The sequence below is a fragment of the Microchirus variegatus genome (genome assembly GCF_963457635.1).
Source record: "Microchirus variegatus genome assembly, chromosome: 2".
NCBI classification, from domain to species: Eukaryota; Metazoa; Chordata; class Actinopteri; order Pleuronectiformes; family Soleidae; genus Microchirus; species Microchirus variegatus.
In genome coordinates this window covers 1,391,168-1,412,893 of record NC_139803.1, presented here as the reverse complement: position 1 = coordinate 1,412,893, position 21,726 = coordinate 1,391,168, and the positions used below count along the sequence as shown (strand labels likewise).

Genomic DNA, 21,726 nt, shown 5'->3' with positions numbered 1-21,726 from the left:
TTTGCTGTGTTATTTACTGTATTATTCAGAGGCGTAGATCGTACGTGAGACTGTCGTTTATCTTCTTCTTCTTCTTCTTCTCACCACGTGATGGATCTCACAGACATTAGGCGATGAAAGCATCATCACCATCATCACCATCATCACCATCATCACCATCATCACCATCACCATCATCATCATCATCATCATCATCACCATCAGATCATGAGATTAAAGGTGGTGTTCAGCTGCTGTCAGTGTTATCATGTTAACATCCATTAGAGCAATAATTAGCAGCAGCGTCTTTCGCAGCTTTGTCAGAATATTCTTCCTTTTCACGCTCGTCGCACACAGAACACGTGACGGAAGCAGCGTAAGAAAAGCTTCACTTCACGCCACGCCTCGTGGTCCTGTTGGTGGCGCTGCCGAGTCGGGCTGAAACCTGCTCGTACCTGGTTGCGTCTGCGAGGCGTTAAAGTCTGACTGATGAAAGGACTCTGTCCTCTGTGGCCTTTTTAATCTATTCACTGGGAAAGTAATTGACAGACTCACAGTGTGTGTGTGTGTGTGTGTGTGTGTGTGGGTGTGGTCTTGCATTTGTAGCATACTGAGGACCAGTGAGGGTTTTTAACCAACAAAGTGAGGTCATTTTTACGGAGTGAGGACATTTCGGCAGGTCCTCACTTTGTTTTCATTGAAATCACTTCCTTAGGTTGCTATAACATGCTATACTCAATTTGTCAAAAATGCAAATTTTGGACGATATAGTATAGTATGACATTTTTTTTCAAATTTTGGACCAAACATTTTTGGTCAATTTTTTTTTTGGTATGATTTTTTTGTAAAATTTTGGACCAAATTCTTTTTTTCAAAATTATTTTCAACTTTTGCATGACATAGTATAGTATGACGTTTTTGTCAAATTTTGGACCAAATCATTTTTTTCAAAGATTTTTACAAATTTTGGACGACATAGTATAATATGATGTTTTTGTCAAATTTTGGACCAAAAATTTTGGGTTATTTTTTTTTTTCAAATTTCGGACGACATAGTCTAATAAGACGTTTTTGTCAAATTTTGGACTAGAACATTTTGGTCAATTTTTTTTTTTTGGTATGATGTTTTTGTAAAATTTTGGACCAAATTTAAAGAAAGAAAAAAAAAATCCACTTTAGCATGACATAGTATAGTATGACGTTTTTGTCAAATTTTGGACCAAATAATTTTTTTCAAAGATTTTTACAAATTTTGGACGACATAGTCTAATAAGACGTTTTTGTCAAATTTTGGACTAAAACATTTTGGTCCATTTTTTTTTTTTGGTATGACGTTTTCGTCAAATTTTGGACCAAACATTTTTGGTCAAATTATTTTTCAAATTTTGGTCGACTTGGTATAGTATGATGTTTTTGTAAAAATTTTGGTCCAAAATTAAATAAAAAAAATTAATAAAAAAAAAAGTTTCCCAGCCCTTTTTGCTCTGGGGCTCCACCTGCAGACATTTTATGGTACTGCAACCAGTAAATCTTTGTAGATGTCATTCATGAAGTAGATATTTGTAATTGTGTTGATTTATAAAGTGGAAATGCTGGTCCTCACTTTGCAGCAAGTACAAGAATGTGTGTGTGTGTGTGTGTGTGTGTGTGTGTGTGTGTGTGTGTGTGTGTGTGTGTTAGGACAGCTGTCACTAAAGCAATTAAAATGACAAAGGTTAATTAATTCTCTCTCTGTATTTTTTTTTACCTGATATGAGAACATTCACAATGAGTGAGTTTTCATTTCCGGAGGATTAATCGTGTTTTGAGGAGAGTAATTGCTTTTGATTTAAAATAAAATAAAGAAATAAAGAAAGAAAACACAACTAACTGACTCATTCTCCCACACCAAAGTCCATAGAGTAAACCAGTGATTTTAACATCACAGCACACAGGAGTTCACAGGAGTTGTTGATCCACTGCTGCCACTGTTTTCTCTATGGACTTTGGTGTGGGAGAGTGAGTGGTTTACAAACTTCAACATTTCCAGAGGTTTATTAGTGTTTTGTGAAGAGTTTTTTTTTCTTTCTTAATCTGTTAAAAAGGAGGTTTTCTGTGTGCGATTGAATTTTTTAGGACAAGTGGCCACGCCCCCTCTGACCTTTTTGAAGTCTATGATGTGAAGATGTTTCAAACTCAGACGTTTCATTTGACCAAACGTTTTATTTCCTCCCCACAGTCGAGCGAGGAGGAGGAGGAGGAGGAAGAGGAGGAGGAGGAGGAGGAGGAGGAAGAGGAGGAGGGGGGCGGAGTCAAACGCAGGAAAAACCAAAGCCGCAGATAATTACTGCCGACCACCTCTGACACCACGAGAGCAGAACCCTAGAACTTTGTAATCCACCGAAATGTCAGCGCGGCGTTGGAGGGTGTGTGTGTGTGTGTGTGTGTGTGTGTGTGTGTGTGTGTGTGTGTGTGTGTGTGCGTGCGCGCGCGCGTGTTCTTGTACTTGCAGCATACTGAGGACCAGGGAGGGTTTTTAACCAACAAAGTGAGGTCATTTTTTACGAAGTGAGGACATTTTGGCCGCTCCTCACTTTGTTTTCATTTAAATCACTTTTTTTAGGTTTTAAACATGCTATAGTCTGTTTTTAACAGAGCTCCTCAATCCAGCCCTGGTGTTTCACACACTTTTTGCTCTGGGGCTCCACCTGCAGACATTTTATGGTACTGCAACCAGTAGTTCTTTGTAGATGTCATTCATGAAGGAGATATTTGTAATTTTGTTGATTTATAAAGTGGAAATGCTGGTCCTCACTTTGTCAGCATATTTTACCCGGTCCTCAGTATGCAGCAAATACAAGAACGTGTGTGTGTTCTTGTACTTGCAGCATACTGAGGACCAGTGAGGGTTTTTAACCAACAAAGTGAGGTCATTTTTACGGAGTGAGGACATTTTGGCCGGTCCTCACTTTGTATTCATTGAAACCACTTCCTTAGGTTGCTATAACATGCTATACTCAATTTGTCAAAAAAAAATTAAATTTTGGACGACACAGTATAGTATGACTTTTTGTGTCAGAATTTGGACCAAATTTTTTTTCCAATTTTTTTATCAACTTATGAATGACAGTATATTATGACGTTTTGTCAAATTTTGGACCAAAAATTTGGGTCAAATTTTTTTTTTCAAATTGTGGACGACATAGTATATGTATGATGTTTTTGTCAAATTTTGGACCAAAAAAAAAAATATATATTTTTTTTTAAATTTGAAAAAGTTTCCCAGCCCTTTTTGCTCTGGGGCTCCACCTGCAGACCTTTTATGGTACTGCACCCAGTAGTTCTTTATAGATGTCATTCATGAAGTAGATATTTGTAATTGTGTTGATTTATAAAGTGGAAATGCTGGTCCTCACTTTGTCAGCAACCCAGTCCTCAGTATGCAGCAAGTACAAGAATGTGTGTGCGTGCGCGTGTGTGTATGTGTATGTGTGTGTGTGTGTGTGTGTGTGTGTGTGTGTGTGTGTGTGTGTGTGTGTCTCCCACAGGCCGCTGAAAGGCCAGTGGTTAGTCATCTGTTTACTCTCACAGCTGCTGGGTGTCATTGGGACTCTGAAGGAGAAATCCCATGATCCTCTCTGCCATTTTGTGACAGCGCACCGCCCACAACACATTCATCAGGGAGGGGGTGAGGGGGTGAGGGGGTGAGGGGGTGAGAGGGTGAGGGGGTGAGAGGGTGAGAGGGTGAGGGTGCAGACGGCAGGCATGGGCGACTTCAGCCTCCAGACTGGACTGAAGTGAGGCATCAGATCTGGATCCAGAGAGAACATCAGGACTCTGTTGCTCTCTCTTCTTTGTCGTTGTTTCCAGGTCAATCTTTATTTAAAGGTGCATTATGTGATAAATCATATAATGCACCTAATATGTCACAGAGACTCAGGAATAATGTTCATATAACAAACTGAACTCACCAACAACAACAGTACAGACAAAATATTTGCATTAAAAAAAAAATAATCATGTTTTGGCGTCATGTGGCGCCACCTACCGCCGTCTACCAGTCATTGCAGTCAGTAGAGTCTCAGCTGCCGAGCAACCACGGGTTGCCAGTTACGTCAGAAAACGAACGACCTAAAAGACCTCGGTATTTAGAATTTGAATGTAGTAACCGTTTTTGGCCACATTCTTACATACGGCGCCTTTAAATTTAACGTGGTTTTATTTCAAGAGCCGACGTCTCAGAGATTTGGATTCAGGACGTTAAATATTTGAGCTAATTATAATTTTTTACGAAGGGAAAACTTCTCCCTTCGTCGTCGTCGTCTTCTGCTCAGTTTTAAATGAATAAATAAGAAGTGAATTTAATTTAATAAAAACATAAGTCTGCTCTCTTTATCCTCCTCCGTCTGATCATTTCACAGAGTTCTGCTGAAGGTACGAGCGCTGATCTGAAAGTTAATAAAAGATTTAGCTCTGGAGGAAAAGAAAAAGACGAAGCTTCTGAGATTAAAACTCCGTTAGAGAAGAGTTTAAGATCAGAAACGGCAACAATGATCCTCATAATAATGTATATTTAGTGGATTAACGTGTTCATTGATGTGTGTGTGTGTGTGTGTGTGTGTGTGTGTGTGTGTGGCAGTGGTTCTCAAACACTGGGTTGGGACCCTCACATGGGTCACAGGGTGGATTTTTTTTGGTACCAAAACATTTTTTTTGGGAAGTTTTGTTTCTCAATTCGTAATAATGTTACAGATATGACTGTCAGCGGCTACATTATGCACGTTGTTATGTGTCCATAAGCAGAAAGTTATGTTGAAACTAAGCATTGTGTCTCTTTGTAAAACCGCTCACTCTCCCACACCAAAGTCCATAGAGTAAACCAGTGATTTTAACATCACAGAGACACAGGAGTTCACAGGAGTTGTTGATCCACTGCTGCCTCCATCACTAACTTACAATGACTGATTTTAGTGAATTCGGCTTTTAAAATATTTAATTTAGACTTAACTCAGTGACACAAAGTGACCACACGAGGCAGCAGAGGACCAGCAGCTCCTGTGTCCCTGTGAGCTAAAATCACTGGTTTTCTCTGTGGGCTTTGGTGTGAGGAGAGTGAGTGGTTTACAAACGTCAGTTTCAACACTTTCTTAAGATATTGAGCTGAAGTGATTGTTTTTTAAAGAGGATAAAATCGAATTTTGATCGATCCAAACCTCACAGAGAAAACCAGTGATTTTAGCTCACAGGGACACAGGAGCTGCTGGTACTCTGCTGCCTCTGCTGACTTTGGTGTGAGGAGAGTGAGTGGTTTACAAACGTCAGTTTCCTGTTGTTAAAGTCTGTCTAACAGTTAAAGATACTGCGTGTGTGTGTGTGTGTGTGTCAGAACATAATCCAGCGCTCGCTCCACAAACACTCCACACTGTTTACCCTCGTCGTCACATAACGAGAACGCCGCCGCCATTGTCTGCGTCTTGGTCCTCGGGAGGCGAGCGAGCGAACCGTCCCTGAAATATCAAAGACTTGTCTCCGACTTCGCCTTTTAGGCCCCAGAGCATCCGGCCTCGTCTTCTTCTTCTTCTTCTTCTTCTTTTTTCTCTGTGGCAGAAAACACGCTCTCAATTTACGAGTCAGGTGCTCCCAGTAATTTGTGGCAGCCTTGTTCCTCCACGTCATAAATTCCTCTTTATGCTCAATCATCCCACAGGCGGAGAGTCGGCCGTCACGTCAGGAAATACAGCTCACGTTGACAGTTTGGACGGTGCCCAGGTTCACACACACACACGCACGCACGCACACACACACACACTGCATACTGAGGACTGGGTTGCTGACAAAGTGAGGACCAGCATTTCCACACTAAAAATAAATAAATTTGGTCCAAAATTGGAAAAAAAAAATTTGGTCCAAAATTTGACGAAAACGTCATACTATACTATGTCGTCCAAAATTTGAAAAAAAAAATTGACCCAAATTTTTTGGTCCAAAATTTGACCCACATTTTTTGGTCCAAAATTTGACCCAAATTTTTTGGTCCAAAATTTGACCCAAATTGTTTGGTCCAAAATTTGACAAAAAGGTCATACTATACTATGTCATCCAAAAGTTGAAAACAATTTTGAAAAAAAAATGTTGGTCCAAAATTTGACAAAAACGTCATACTATACTATGTCGTCCAAAATTAAAAAAAAAATTTTTGACCCAAAATTGTTGGTCCAAAATTTGACCAAAATGTCATACTATACTATGTCGTCCAAAATTGGAAAAAAAATTTGACCCAAATTTTTGGTCCAAAATTTGACCCAATTTTTTTTGGTCCAAAATTTGACCCAAATTTTTTGGTCCAAAATTTGACCCAAATTTTTTGGTCCAAAATTTGACCCAAATTTTTTGGTCCAAAATTGGACCCAAATTTTTTGGTCCAAAATTTGACAAAAAGGTCATACTATACTATGTCATCCAAAAGTTGAAAACAATTTTGAAAAAAAAATGTTGGTCCAAAATTTGACAAAAACATCAAAAAACTATACTATGTCGTCCAAAATGTGAATTTTTTTTTTTTTTTACAAATTGAGTATAGCATGTTATAGCAACCAAAGGAAGTGATTTGAATGAAAACAAATTGAGGACCGGCCAAAATGTCCTCACTTTGATGGTTAAAAACCCTCACTGGTCCTCAGTATGCTGCAAGTACAAAACCACACACACACACACACACACACACACACACACACCTGAGCGTCAGTAGTGATGGTGCCTCTTGGTGCACATTTGTACGTCTTTTACCTTCTTTTTTAACCCCGTCTCTCCGTGGTGTCGACTCTGCAGATCTCTCACTTACACCGAGCTTCATTTCCACTAAATGCTTCACGCGCAGCCACCGGCTCCCAGTTTACGTAATGAAGCTTTAATGGCCAATTGGAACATCCAATATCATTAAAAGCCCAGTGTTCGTCTCATCCACAATTTGCCTTTTTTTCCCTTTATGTGTGTGTGTGTGTGTGTGTGATAACGTTAGCGAGGTGGAATGTGCGATTAGCGCCTGCTGTTATTTCCCCCCCCCCCCCTCCTCCTCCGACGTTCGCGTTGACTCATCTGGAGTTAAAAATTCATCACTTCTCACGTGGTTTTTTGTTCTTTATCAGCTTTTTTTTTGCTGCTGGTTTTCTATAAACGAGCAGCGTTTGACCTTGAATCTTCTTCGTTTTCCCGGCGACGAGAGCTCGATCGTCTCAAATACATGATATCAATCTTTCAAGGACTTTCCAGGACCCGTTCCCCTCAAACTCAAGGACCGGAATGTGCTGACTCAGCTCGAGACGAGAGCACGACTTCTTCGTCCACGATGGCGTCTGGACGACCGATTGCCCCTCGGGCTCACGTCGCTCTCTGTTTGCTCGACTTTACTCGCTCGCTGTTCTGCAACGGAATCGCGCGTCAACGGCAGAGTCCACGACGTTTGTCCCTCGTAGGCCTCGTCGTCTATACGTACGGCGTCGCAACAAACCAGGGAGACTTTCAAGGCTTTCAAGGACCCGCGGGGAACCCTGGTTTCTTAGAACCTCGGGAGGATCCTTCGTTCGCTTGGTTCGAAAGACGAGTTCAATCCAGTGACTTTGGACTTGGCTTTAATCCAGGTGAACGAAGGATCCTCTTGAATCTCCCCCGTGGGATTACACCTAAATAAATAAATTAATAATCTACAACTCAAGCAGTTTCCCGCTGTAATATTATTGTGATTGTGCAAAGGACGACATTTAAACTTCCTCATCATCATCAGTGTTCTCTCTCTCTCCGACGTCGTCTCCCTCTCTTTTGCTGCTGTTACACTTCCTTCTAAAAACTTGCTCAAACTCACGCGTTAATATTTTCCAGCTCCAGTGGGTGAATGACGTCACCCTCCGCTTCCTCGTTGTCATGGTGACTCGGTGAAACGTGGCTCCATTCATGCTGTCTTTTTATACTTGAAAACTGAAACTACTCCGAGTTGAACAAACTAACTCAAATCAGCTGTTTTTGAAACCGAAAAACTCAGAGTTTCCTTTCTCAGAGTAGATCAACTCAGAGTTCAGGGTTAGACTCAGAGTTTGTTGAACCTGCTTTGTGTGAAACAGACCCCTGGACTCTTTGCTGTTCAGTTTGGCTCTAACGTTGTGACCTTGTGAACTTTTCATTTCGTGAATCCTTTCACCTTTAACACAAAACATTCACTTGGATTTTAGTTTCAAACTTAATCTCAATCTTGATAATTGACAGTTATTTGTTTCATGGAGCAAAGAAACCAGAACATATTCACACTCAAGAAGCTGAAAACTTTACAGAAAGAATCAAAGCGTTCAAATAAATCATGGAGAAAATGAGTCAATGAAAAAGCTGCTGCTCCTTCATGATTTCATCTTTTTTTTAATAAACAAAATCACACTTTGCTTGATTTGATTTTCTTCTTCTTTTATCTTGGTCACATGACGTCTCTCTTCTTTACGTCTGTGCGTATTGAAGCGTTTACGTGATATTTATTAGTGTTTACATCAGTTCACTTATTCTTTTCTTTTCTCCTGGTGTTCAATCCAGGGGATTAGGACCAATTCCCTAAGATTAGCTCCTACTAGAACTATCATGTGAGCTTTTGTCAAAATGTCTAAAATGGAAACACAGGATTAGAGCAGTTTCATTCATCTGTTTCATCTTCTGACACGTTTACTGTTTCCTCGTTAATGTCATTTAACGACCGCCTGTCATTTTTAGTTTTGAGTTTAATTCAGAGTTTTGAGTTTAATTCAGAGTTTTGAGATCAAAATCAGAATTTTGAGATTAACGTCAGAATTTAGAGATAGAAGTTAGAATTTTGAGTTTAATTAAGAGTTTTGAGATCAAAATCAGAATTTTGAGATTAAAGTCAGAATGCTGAGATTAAAGTTAGCATTTTGAGATTAAAGTTAGAATTCTGAGATTAACGTCAGAATTATGTGACTAAAGTTAGACTTTTGAGATTAAAGTCAGAATTTTGAGTTTAATTCAGAGTTTTGAGATCAAAATCAGAATTTTGAGATTAAAGTCATAATTCTGAGATTAAAGTTAGCATGAGATTAAAGTCATAATTCTGAGATTAAAGTCAGAATTCTGAGATTAAAGTCAGAATTTTGTGATTAAAGTCAGAATTTAGCGATAGAAGTCAGAATTTCGAGATCAAAGTCAGAATTAAAGTTAGCATTTTGAGATTAAAGTCAGAATCCTGAGATGAAATTCAGAATTTTGAGATTAAATTCAGAATTGAGAAAAAAAAAAAACCTCAGAACTTTGAGATTAAAGTAAAAACTCTGAGATTAAACTCAGAATTCTTCAAACTGCAATCACACGACACAGAATTAAACCTTAAACCTCTTCTATGTTTCCCTCCTCTCGTAAAAACTTGATGAAGATTATTTGATGGACAGAGACCTGGTTCATGCACGGACGACGACGACGACGACGACTACGACAGAAAACAACACCATTGAAAAACATGTTAGCGTTTACGTTCGGCCGTCTAACGCGTACTTGACAGCTTCTTCTTCTTCTTCTTCTTCTTAGCGTTGACATTTACGCGTTAGCGGTGATCGTCACAGACTGATTGGAAAAGACGTGGAAGCGCGATTGAGACGGAGACGCACACACACACTCTCCACAGAAACGCTGGAGGAAAAAAACGTAAACACAATCGTTTCCTGGCCTTTGTGTGGAATCCACGATATTTACATAAATACAATCAGTGTATTTTCATGGTTGGCTTGAGGATTTTTTTCCCGCAGTAAGCAGCTATGCATAATAGTATGAGTGTTTTTTTTTTTTTGCGAGGCTATAAACGCCTCCACGAAACGCTCTGACAGTGACCCGAGGGCAGAGCTGCTCATCGGAGCAATATCAGGATGTGTTAGCTGGAATAAAAACCTGTCAACTTCTCAGGTCGTTGAAGAGTCTCGACTCCGTTTCCCTCAGATATTCTGACATTGCTCGGGAAACCGACAGCCTGACAGTCTTTTTTTTTTCCCCACGCCTCTGCGCGATCACCCGGTGGGCAGGTAGGGGGTGTCGCTGTGGTAGTTGTAGTCTGGACACACCTTCTGCACCAGCTTGTAGTCGGTGCTGTAGAAGGTGATGAAGATGCAGATGACCTTGAAGGGCTTGGAGCAGAGCCAGGACACGTGGCTCTGCGTCTGCTCCTGCGGGCAGCTCTGCGACGGGTCGTGGGCGCACAGCGAGTTCCTGGTGCCTTTCTCCACCTTCTCGTACTCCACCCTGCAGTTGAAGAGCTTGGCGTCCTTGGTCTCCAGCGCCGTCTGCTGCTGCTGCTGCTGCTGCTGCTGCTGCTGCTGGTACTGATGGTGCCGCTGGTGAACCTGGAACTCCACGGCCTTCGTCGGAGGAACCAGTCCCACGGAAACGTTGCCCTGGCCCGTCGAGTTGTGGCGGAAGTAGACGCTGAAGGTGCCGTTACCGTGATCCACGATCTTGCCGGTGATGAGCAGGTTGAGCTTCACCGTCTTGATGTTGGAGTGGAAGTCGCCCCAGCCGAACATCTTCTTGAACTTGCCCGTCTTGACGATCGGCCGCCGCTTGGTCCTGGAGCGGGGGTCGCGGTGGTTGGAGGCGTTGTGCAGCCAGCTCCACTGCTCCTGTTTGGAGAAGGCGTCGGCGTCGCCGTAGCTCAGGTCCAGCGAGGTGAAGTTGTCTTTGTCGTAGAGCGACTGTGAGAGCAGGCGGCTGACGGAGAAGGCCTTGCTGCTGTCGCTCCAGTACGTCTTCACTTTGGATTTTGAGCTCTCCCTTAAGTCCGAACTTCCTGAACTTGGAGAAACGGCACAGGTGACCTGGCACAAACAAACAAACAAACAAACAAGAAGAATATTAACTGGAAAAACTGGGAAACAAAGTGGATTCAAGGCAAATCTGTGCCGACAGCGCCCTCTGCTGCACCCACAGCGTAGTCACATGAGACTGATATTGTCGGCTCTATAGTTCAGTTTCAAACAGGTTTTTCTCCACGTCCTCACTAATATCCAAATAATGGCTTATTTTAGCTAATGCTAAGCTATATTGAGGCTTACATTTGGCTTGATAGATAGCATATTGTAGCTAAGCAAACTTTAAGCTAACATTTGGCTGGATAGATAGCATTTTTAGCTAATGCTAAGCTAAATGTAAGCTAACATTTGGCTGGATAGATAGCATTTTCGCTAATGCTAATTAAATTAAGTTAACTTTTGGCTTAATGGCAAGATAGATAGCATATTTTAGCTAATGCTAAGCTAAATGTAAGCTAGCATTTGGCTCGATAGATAGCATTTTAGCTAATGCTGAGTAAATTAAGTTAATTTTTGGCTTGATGGCGAGATAGATAGCATATTTTAGCTAATGCTTAGCTAAATGTAAGCTAACATTTGGCTTGATAGATAGCATTTTTAGCTACTGCTGTGAAAATTAAGTCAACTTTCGGCTTGACGGCGAGATAGATAGCATATTTAAGCTAATGCTAAGCCCAAGCTAACATTTAGCTTGATAGATAGCATTTTTAGCTAATGCTAAGCTAAATTTAAGATAACATTTGGCTTGATAGATAGCATATTTTTGCTAATGCTAGGCTAACTTTAAGATAAGATTTGGCTTGATCGATAGCATATTTGAGCTAATGCTACGTTAACTTTAAACTTATGTTTGCTTAATAGATAGATGCTATCAGAAACGTCATATTTAAACTGATGAAAAATTACAAAATTACATTTTTCATCTGACTGTATACAGAAACAGGTTGTGGACTGACACAGAAACCGTGGACCAGGACTACACAAGTCCTCGTGGACATGAACTTCTACCACCAGCTCATTAAGTCCATGTGAGACCATGTCAGGACTTGTCCTGAAGGCTGAGACCGTGTCCGATCCACGTAATCCACCTCCTGCTTTTGTTAGATACGAGCGTCAAACACTTTCCCTTCAACGTAATCTGTGTTTGTTTTTGTCCAATGTCAGCGGTCGGGACGTTTGCTCGGTTGTTGACAAGGAGAAAAGAACAAATACGGATGATTTATTTGTCCACGCGTGTCCTTTAACACCTGTAAGAAACGCTCTTAACGTGAAAGTCTTTCTGTGTGTGAGAAACGTCTTAATCAAGATTAAAGATATTCCTGCCACTCGTCCAGATGAACGAAGCTCTTCTCCTGTTACCTGAGTGGATGATTTACGATTCACTCGTCCAACAATCACACAGGTGAGACAGAGAGGCCGCGCTTGTGCGTGGACCTCGCCGCTCGCCGCCTCGCCGCCCGGTGACAGTGACGTCTGCAGAGCGGCGGTGGAAGGTGACAGCAGATCTATCTGTGGTGCGAGCGTGAACGTTTTCTACCTTCACGCAGCGATCGATACTCAGTGAAATGAGGTTCTTCTCTCATTGACTGACGCTGTGCTGCGATCGTCTTCCTTCTCTGAAGGACTTTGAAAATCTGGGCCTGAGGCTGTTTGTGAAGAAGCCTCGATGATGAACGACCTGACGCCGGCCGACCATTAGCTCTGTGGCTGTTGTGGAGACTCTGAGAGCTGCTGGATTTCATTCTGCCAGGAAAACAACCCCAGCGTTTCCTTTAAATAACTGTAACAGACCTGTGGCTGCTCTGCCAGAGAGGGCGCTAGAGTGTTGCCATGTGAAGAAGTCAGAATTCTGAGATCAAAGTCAGAATTCTGAGAATAAAATCAGAATTTTGAGGAAAAAAAGTCAGAATTATGAGATTAAAGTCAGAATTATGAGATTACAGTCAGAATTATGAAATTAGAGTCAGAATTTTGAAATTAAAGTCAGAATTTTGAAATTAAAGTCAGAATTTTGAGGAAAAATTCAGAATTCTGAGATTAAAGTCAGAATTTTGAAATTAAAGTCAGAATTTAGAAATTAAAGTCAGAATTTTGAAATTAAAGTCAGAATTTTGAGGAAAAATTCAGAATTCTGAGATTAAAGTCAGAATGTTGAGGGAAAAAAATCTGAATTATGAGATTAAAGTCTAAAGTTTTTGGAAAAAAGTCTGAATTTTGAGATTAAATTGAGAATTTTGATTTTTAAGTCAGAATTTTGAGATTAAAGTTAGAAATTTGAGATTAAATTGAGAATTTTGATATTGAAGTCAGAATTCTGAGACTAAAGTCAGAAATGTGAGATTAAAGTCAGAATTTTGAGGATAAAATCTGAACTCTGAGACCAAAGAGAGAATTCTGAGATTAAAGTCAGAATTTTGAGAAACAAGTCAGAATTTTGAGATTAAAGTCAGAATTCTGAGATTAAATTGAGCATTTTTAGATTAAAGTCATAACTTTGAGATTAAAGTAAGAATTCTGAGACTAAAGTCAGAATTTGAGATTACAGTTAGAATTCTGAGATTTAACTCATAATTTTGAGATTTAAGTCAGAATTTCAACAATGTTGCTGTGTTATATCTAAATTGTGTTTATGAAACTTTCTGTGTCAAACCTACTATAAATATCGTCATTTATGATCGTGACTGAAGGTTTTTAATCTGGTGATTTTGAGCTTTAGATTAGATTAAATGAGATTAAACTAATTAAACATAAAAGTAGAAAATAAAATTAATTAATAAAGTAAAACAATACGATACAGGCCGTGTACATAATATACATTAGAAATAAATCCAATCAGATTATATTTTAATTGAAGTAAACAAACTGGTGATGAACATTTAGGCGGCTTTGGCGCATCCTAGTGGTGAAACATGGTCACAGCACATGTCAGAGTTTGAAGATGGAGAATTTGCAGTGAAACAGCATTCATGAACTTCTATGGCTGCAAAACAAAAAGTGTGTCATGTAGCTTCTGTGCCGACGTCCTGAGAAAAGATGAAGTGGACGGAGACGACGCTCAGGATTTATTGACTCCATTACAGTCCAAGGAAAAAGCTCCCGAGGACGTGAACCTTCAGTGAGATGGTTTTTCTTCTGCACTCAGAGTGAATGAGTGAATGAGTGAATGAGTGAATGAGTGAATGAGTGAATGAGTGAAACGCTCCAACGTGACGTTTATCGGCTTTAAAAAAACGCTGTGTCTTTGTATCGTCTTTCAGTTTTTTTCTGTCCAACAAATTCAGATAATTTTAGGGTTTGGCTGCGATCACGCTCAACATGACCTGACTTTGTTATCTGATTATAAATTATAGAGAATGAAAGATGTTATTTTAAGTTCCGAAATCTACTTAACGTTCCGAAATCTACTTAAAAATTCCAAATTCTACTTAAAGTTCTTAAATCTACTTAAAGTTCCAAAATCTACTTAAAGTTCCAAATTCTACTTAAAGTTTCCGAAATCTATTTAAAGTTCCAAATTCTACTTAGTTTTGAAGTCTACTTTAAGTCCCGGAATCTACTTCAATTTCCAAATTCTACTTAAAGGTCCAAAATCTACTTAAAGTTTCGAAATCTACTTAAAGTTCCGAAATCTACTTAAATTTCCAAATTCTACTTAAAGTTTCCAAAATCTACTTTAAGTTCGAAATGCTACTTAAAGTTTTGAAATCGACTTAAAGTTTCCGAAATCTACTTAAAATTCCAAATTCTACTTAAAGATCCAAATTCTACTTAAAGTTTTGAAATCTACTTAAAGTTTCCGAAATCTACTTAAAGTTCCAAATTCTACTTAGTTTTGAAATCTATTTTAAGTCCCGAAATCTACTTCAATTTCCAAATTCTACTTAAAGTTCCGAAATCTACTTAAAGTTCCGAAATCTACTTAAAGTTCACGAAATCTACTTAAAGTTCCAAATGTACTTAAAGATCCAAATTCTACTTAAAATTCCGAAATCTACCCAAAAAAAATTAGTTAACATAATTTTCTCGATTCCATGTATTTTTTAATCAACAAATATGTAAAAAAAATAAATACCTGGACCCATGATTCTCAAACTGTGGTGCGTGTACCACCTGTGGTACGCGAGCGTTTTCTGGTTCACAATAATAATAATTCCGCTCTCGTCTTGATCCAATGTCACTGAAACTGTGTGAAGTTTATGTATTTATTATTATGTGCGACTTTTATAGACCTTTTTTTCGATGATTTTGTCAGATGAGAAATTACATTTCCAGCGACTCCACTCCACGACGACGACGGCGACGACGTGTCTCCTCTCGCCAGATTATCACAGCGACTCAGCATATAAATCTGGATCTGGTGCCCAGTCGTGGTCACGTTTAAAGTCCTTTCCTTCTGTTTGCGCTCAGGATCCAAACTGTGACACGTCGTTAGCTTTCATCCGAACCGCCCGACGCAGACGCTCACATTCGCTGAAGAACACACTTCGCGGATTAGAGCACAACCTGTAATCCAGCCGGCGGAGATTAGAGTCAGATCAGAGGAAACACTGAGACGTCAGTGTTTTTCTTCTCTCTCCATCACAAACCTCGCAGCGAGAGGAACGAGGAGTGGAGGACGTGAAGGTCAACAGTCACACTCTGATCACGCCGGGATTAACAGAGATTAGCTTTTATTAAATATCAAATCCTCTGCAGACAAAGGTGAAGCGTATTATCTGCTTAATTATGTTTGATTTATCATGAAATTTCAGGGATTTTATTTGATTCCAGTCGTTGTTGTTGTTCGTTTTTTATATAAAAACATGGCTTCATCTTTGCTGTTATTTTGACAAACAACGCAGGATTATTAGGATTATTTCACTTTTTTGCTCCAATATCAACGTGTGATTGTGAAAATATATCAAACATGTTGAAGTGAATCCGTCTGTAACAGACGCTTTTAGCTCAAATTATAACTGCACCAGATTAAGATTAAGATGAAGAAGAAAATAATTGGGAAAGCGAGGACGATTTCGGGAAAGCGAGGACGAGAGGACGTTTTCAAAAAGCGAGGACGCTTTCGGGAACTTTTCCTAAAGCGAGGACGCTTTCGGGAAAGCGAGGACAATTTTGGAAAATTAGGACGTTTTGAGGAAAGCGAGGACGTCTTCGGAAAGCGAGGATGTTTTAAAAAAACGAGGACCTTTTCAAAAAGCGAGGACCTTATCAAAAAGCGAGGCCGCATTCGGGAACTTTTCAAAAAGCGAGGACGTTTTGGGAAAGCGAGTACCTTTTCAAAAAGCGAGGACGTTTTCAAAAAGCGAGGACGTTTTCAAAAAGCGAGGACGCTTTCTGGAAAGCGAGGACGTTTTGGGAAAGCGAGTACCTTTTCAAAAAGCGAGGACCTTTTCAAAAAGCGAGGACGCTTTCGGGAACTTTTCAAAAAGCGAGGACCTTTTCAAAAAGCGAGGACCTTTTCAAAAAGCGAGGACGCTTTCGGGAACTTTTCAAAAAGCGAGGACCTTTTCAAAAAGCGAGGACCTTTTCAAAAAGCGAGGACGCTTTCGGGAACTTTTCAAAAAGCGAGGACCTTTTCAAAAAGCGAGGACCTTTTCAAAAAGCGAGGACGCTTTCGGGAACTTTTCAAAAAGCGAGGACCTTTTCAAAAAGCGAGGACCTTTTCAAAAAGCGAGGACGCTTTCGGGAACTTTTCAAAAAGCGAGGACCTTTTCAAAAAGCGAGGACGCTTTCGGGAACTTTTCAAAAAGCGAGTACCTTTTCAAAAAGCGAGGACCTTTTCAAAAAGCGAGGACGCTTTCGGGAACTTTTCAAAAAGCGAGGACCTTTTCAAAAAGCGAGGACCTTTTCAAAAAGCGAGGACGCTTTCGGGAACTTTTCAAAAAGCGAGGACCTTTTCAAAAAGCGAGGACCTTTTCAAAAAGCGAGGACGCTTTCGGGAACTTTTCAAAAAGCGAGGACCTTTTCAAAAAGCGAGGACCTTTTCAAAAAGCGAGGACGCTTTCGGGAACTTTTCAAAAAGCGAGGACCTTTTCAAAAAGCGAGGACCTTTTCAAAAAGCGAGGACGCTTTCGGGAACTTTTCAAAAAGCGAGGACCTTTTCAAAAAGCGAGGACGCTTTCGGGAACTTTTCAAAAAGCGAGTACCTTTTCAAAAAGCGAGGACCTTTTCAAAAAGCGAGGACGCTTTCGGGAACTTTTCAAAAAGCGAGGACCTTTTCAAAAAGCGAGGACCTTTTCAAAAAGCGAGGACGCTTTCGGGAACTTTTCAAAAAGCGAGGACCTTTTTAAAAAGCGAGGACGCTTTTGGGGAACTTTTCAAAATGCGAGGATACTTCAAAATGCGAGGATACTTCAAAAAGCGAGGACGCTTTCGGGAACTTTTCAAAAAGCGAGGACCTTTTCAAAAAGAGAGGACCTTTTCAAAAAGCGAGGACCTTTTCAAAAAGAGAGGACCTTTTCAAAAAGCGAGGACGCTTTCGGGAACTTTTCAAAAAGCGAGGACGTTTTGGGGAAAGCGAGGACCTTTTCAAAAAGTGAGGACCTTTTCAAAAAGTGAGGACGCTTTCGGGAACTTTTCAAAAATCGAGGATGTTTTCAAAAAGCGAGGACCTTTTCAAAAAGCGAGGACCTTTTCAAAAAGCGAGGACGTTTTCGGGAACTTTTCAAAAAGCGAAGACCTTTTCAAAAAGCGAGGACGCTTTCTGGATAGCGAGGATGTTTTGGGTAAGAGAGGATGTTTTTCAGAAAGCGAGGACGTTTTCAAACAGGCTGTTTGGACAAACCTTAAATAGTCTCTAGTCAGTGGTGAGACTGTGATAAGGAGCAGACGTCCGTTCTTTGGAGGAGGAAGATAAATAAACCCCCCCCTCCCCCCCCCCCCGGCTTCCCTCGGGGAGATATTATGGGATGGAGCTCCGACAAAGTTGTGCTTTAATAGAAAGCAGCAGAGGAGTGAGATGACTCGGCGCGGCACAGAAAGCCTGCGAGGGGAGAATGAAAAGTGTTTGTCACTTTTCATTTCACTTCCTGTGTGCAGAGGACTTTGCGAATGCGACACTCGTAGCTCCACGGCGAGCACAGAAGAGGAGACGCGGGGGCTGGCGGCGGGTTTCTGCTGCCGCTTCAGCATCCTGACGCTGTGTTCAGAGCTCAGAGGAGTTGACGCTTCGCTAACATCTGAAACTCCTTTGTTTCAGATGTCTTTGAAGATCAGATGTCGTGTTATTGTTTTTTTTTGCAGTAATTCATGCTAACTGACATTCCTTTCACCACAACCCGTCTTTGCAGATGCTGACATAAACTTTGTGATATTTCAGCTTCTTAAATGTGAATATTTTGCTGGTTTCTTTGCTCCATTTGACAAAAAAAAATCACTTGAGTGAGATGTGTTGTTGTGCGATTGTCGTCACAGTCGTTTTACGGTGAGTTTATCTGCGAGGTTTCCCCCCCCCCCCCCCCCCCCGTCGCTAAGCTGATGGATCGGCTCAGAGTATGTGACTCTCTCTGAGTGTTCAGGTCTAAGTTCTGGTCTAAGTTCAGGTTAAGGTCTAAGTTCTAGTCTAAGTTCAGGTCTAAGTTCTAGTCTAAGTTTAGGTCTAAGTTCAGGTCTAAGTTCAGGTCTAAGTTCAGGTCCAAGTTCTGGTCTAAGTTCAGGTCTAAGTCCAGGTCTAAGTTCGGGTCTAAGTTCAGGTCTAAGGTCTGGTCTAAGTTCAGGTCTAATTTCTGGTCTAAGTTCAGGTCTAAGTTCAGGTCTAGGCTCAGGTCTGTTCTGGTCTAAGTTCTAGTCTAAGTTCAGGTCTAAGTTCAGGTCTAAGTTTAGATCTAAGTTCAGGTCTAAGTCTAAGTTCAGGTCTAAGTTCTGGTCTAAGTTCTAGTCTAAGTTCAGGTCTAAGTTCAGGTCTAAGTTCAGGTCTAAGCTCTAGTCTAAGTTCTGGTCTAAGTTCAGGTCTAAGTTCAGGTCTAACTTCTAGTCTAATTTCAGGTCTAAGTTCAGATCTAAGTTCAGGTCTAAGTTCAGGTTCAGGTCTAATTTCAGGTCTAATTTCAGGTCTAAGTTCAGGTTCAGGTCTAATTTCAGGTCTAAGTTCAGGTCTAAGTTCTAGTCTAAGTTCTGGTCTAAGCTCTAGTCTAAGTTCAGGTCTAATTCAGGTCAAAGTTCAGGTCTAATTCAGGTCTAAGTTCTGGTCTAAGTTCAGGTCCAAGCTCTTGTCTTAGTTCTGGTCTAAGTTCTGGTCTAAGCTCTAGTCTAAGTTCAGGTCTAATTCAGGTCTAAGTTCAGGTCTAATTCAGGTCTAAGTTCTGGTCTAAGTTCAGGTCCAAGCTCTCGTCTAAGTTCAGGTCCAAGCTCTCGTCTAAGTTCTGGTCTAAACTCTCGTCTAAGTTCAGGTCCAAGCTCTCGTCTAAGTTCAGGTCCAAGCTCTCGTCTAAGTTCTGGTCTAAACTCTCGTCTAAGCTCTAGTCTAAGTTCTGCTCAGTGAAATCAAAGTGTTACCTGAGGGGGGGGGGGGGGGGGGGAGGTCAGAGATGATGACAAATCAAAAAAGTGTGTCAAGACATCACAGGAAGCTGAGAGTGTTTGAGCGGCCGGGGCACGATTATGAAGCGTGACTTCTGAGGGAGGATAAACACCGAGTGTGGACAGATATTAGAGCCGGTTTGAAGAAGACGACGAGGAAGATAGAGGAAGAGGAGCAGGAGGAGGAAACTTGGCCACCAGTTCTCCCTCGACGTACCCAGAGGAGAAACTGCATAATCATATTATTTCACACACCACTTGGTTTCAAAGGCGGCCAAAATAAGTTTGCGAGGTTTCCCACGGGTTTGTCAATCTGTCGGAGGAGCTGCAGGCTCCACGCCATCATCATCATCATCATCATCAGCACCATCATCATCATCATCATCATCACCGTCACCATCATCATCATCACCATCTCATTAAAGCATAGCCGAGCAATTTGGCAGCAAACAAACAAAAAAATGACATTTATTCATTCGTCATCGTCATTTGTGCGTGAACGTGATGTTGAAGCGAAGAGACGTCGTTGTGGTCATTGTCTCGTGGTCGTCGTGGTCGTTGCCGTGGTCATCGTGGTCTTCGTTGTCGTTGTTGTCGTGGTTGTCGTTGTCGTTGTGATCCTGTTTGTGGTCGTTGTCGTTGTTGTGGTCGTTGTTGTGGTCGTTGTCGTGTTTGTGGTCTTGGTCGTTGTCGTTGTCGTTGTCGTTGTCGTTGTCGTTGTCGTGGTCGTTGTTGCTGTCGTTGTCGTTGTCATTGTCATTGTCACATTGTTGTGGTCATTGTTGTCGTGGTCGTTGTTGTCGTGGTCGTTGTTGTCATGGTCGTTGTTGTCGTTGTCGTTGTTGTCGTCGTTGTCGTTGTCGTTGTCGTTGTCGTTGTCGTTGTCGTTGTCGTTGTGATCGTGTTTGTGGTCATTGTCGTGGTCCTTGTTGTGGTCGCCGTGATCGTTGTCGTGTTTGTGGTCGTGGTTGTTGTCGTTGTTGTGGTTGTTGTTGTTGTTGTTGTCGTTGTTGTGGTCGTTGTCGTGGTCGTGTTTGTGGTCATTGTCATGGTCGTTGTTGTCGTGATTGGGTATGTGGTTGTTGTCATGGTCGTGGTCGTTGTTGTGGTCGTGGTCATCGTTGTCGCCGCTGTCGTCGTCGTGTTTGTGTTTGTGGTCGTGTTTGTGGTCATGGTCGTGTTTGTGTTTGTGGTCGTTGTGTTCGTGTTTGTTGTCATTGTTGTCGTTGTTGTCATTGTTGTCGTTGTTGTCGTCGTCGTGGTCGCCGTGGTCGTCGTGTTGGTACAGAAACAGGAAGAAGAAGAAGAAGATTCTCAAAGTATACGAATAAAACAGAAAGGAGCAGCGACGCTGGGGCGGAGGAGGGGAAATGATTAGTGTGCTTAGTCAGCTGTGAAATTGACTTTATGGTTTTTCAAGACATTGAATTCAATTCGATAATGGGTATTAAGTTGTAGAGAATAATTAATAGTAATTGACTTCTTTCCATCACTATGCAAATTAAACACAGATAACACCACGGGAGCTTTTTAAGGCCAGCGAAGTTTGTAGGGGATTAAAGTTATTGGGATTTTTTTTTTTCCCCCTCACACACACACACACACAGAGAGGAAGTGTGTGTGTGTGTGTTGTGCTTTGATTGCTTTGTTGACAGATTTATCTGTGGGTTGAGGGGTTACTGTCTCTGCCAGGATTAAAAGGAATTGGTTTGTCACAAACTGTCAAGGCGTCGAGTTAGGAACATATTCTGCTGTGTTCTGTCATAATGGGCTCTGGGCTGCTCTCATACACTGTGTGTGTGTGTGTGTGTGTGTGTGTGTGTGTGTGTGTGTGTGTGTGTGTGTGTGTGCGTGTGTGTGCGTGTGTGTGTCTCAAAGGCGCGTCTGTAAACGCGAAAGGTAAAAGCAGGACAGGAGGAAACGTTGAAGCACGCGGACGCTTGCGTGGACAAAGCCTCGACGTTTTCGACGATATCGTCGAGTCGCGGACGTTAAAGACGCTCTACGTAACGCCTGCGTCTCGGCGTCATTTCGGTCCGGACAGAGCGACGGCCGAAAAAAATTGCGTCCGTACACAAACGGAGCGAGCGGTTTATAAACTTCAGTTTCACGTAGACTCGAAAAAAAAAGAAGAGAAGACTCCCCGAAATGGAGTCTTTTGTTAAAGCTGTAGTATGTAAGCTCCACACGGCTCGCTCTGTGTCTCTCAGTATATGTATATATATATATATGTACATATGTATGTATGTGTGTGTGTGTGTGTGTATATATATATATACATGTAAGCACTGTGCGAACACTCGAGACCCCCTGAAAGCCTCAAAGGCAAAATTTGAGGGGGGTCTAAACTCGGGCGGGACGATTAATAGAATTTTATTCATGATTTTGATTTTGGCTTCTCACGATCATATAA

General features: G+C 41.3%; 1 protein-coding gene across 1 annotated transcript; it reads right to left on the bottom strand.

The window, feature by feature from the left end:
• Positions 1-10,001: 10,001 nt before the first annotated feature.
• LOC310944581 (neurexophilin-1) lies at positions 10,002-17,927 on the bottom strand (the record flags this gene model as incomplete). The annotated part of the gene is made up of 2 exons (XM_083910382.1): positions 10,002-10,805; positions 17,856-17,927. 2 exons carry the CDS (start codon positions 17,925-17,927, stop codon positions 10,002-10,004), a joined length of 876 nt encoding a protein of 291 aa, XP_083766508.1.
• Positions 17,928-21,726: the final 3,799 nt, after the last annotated feature.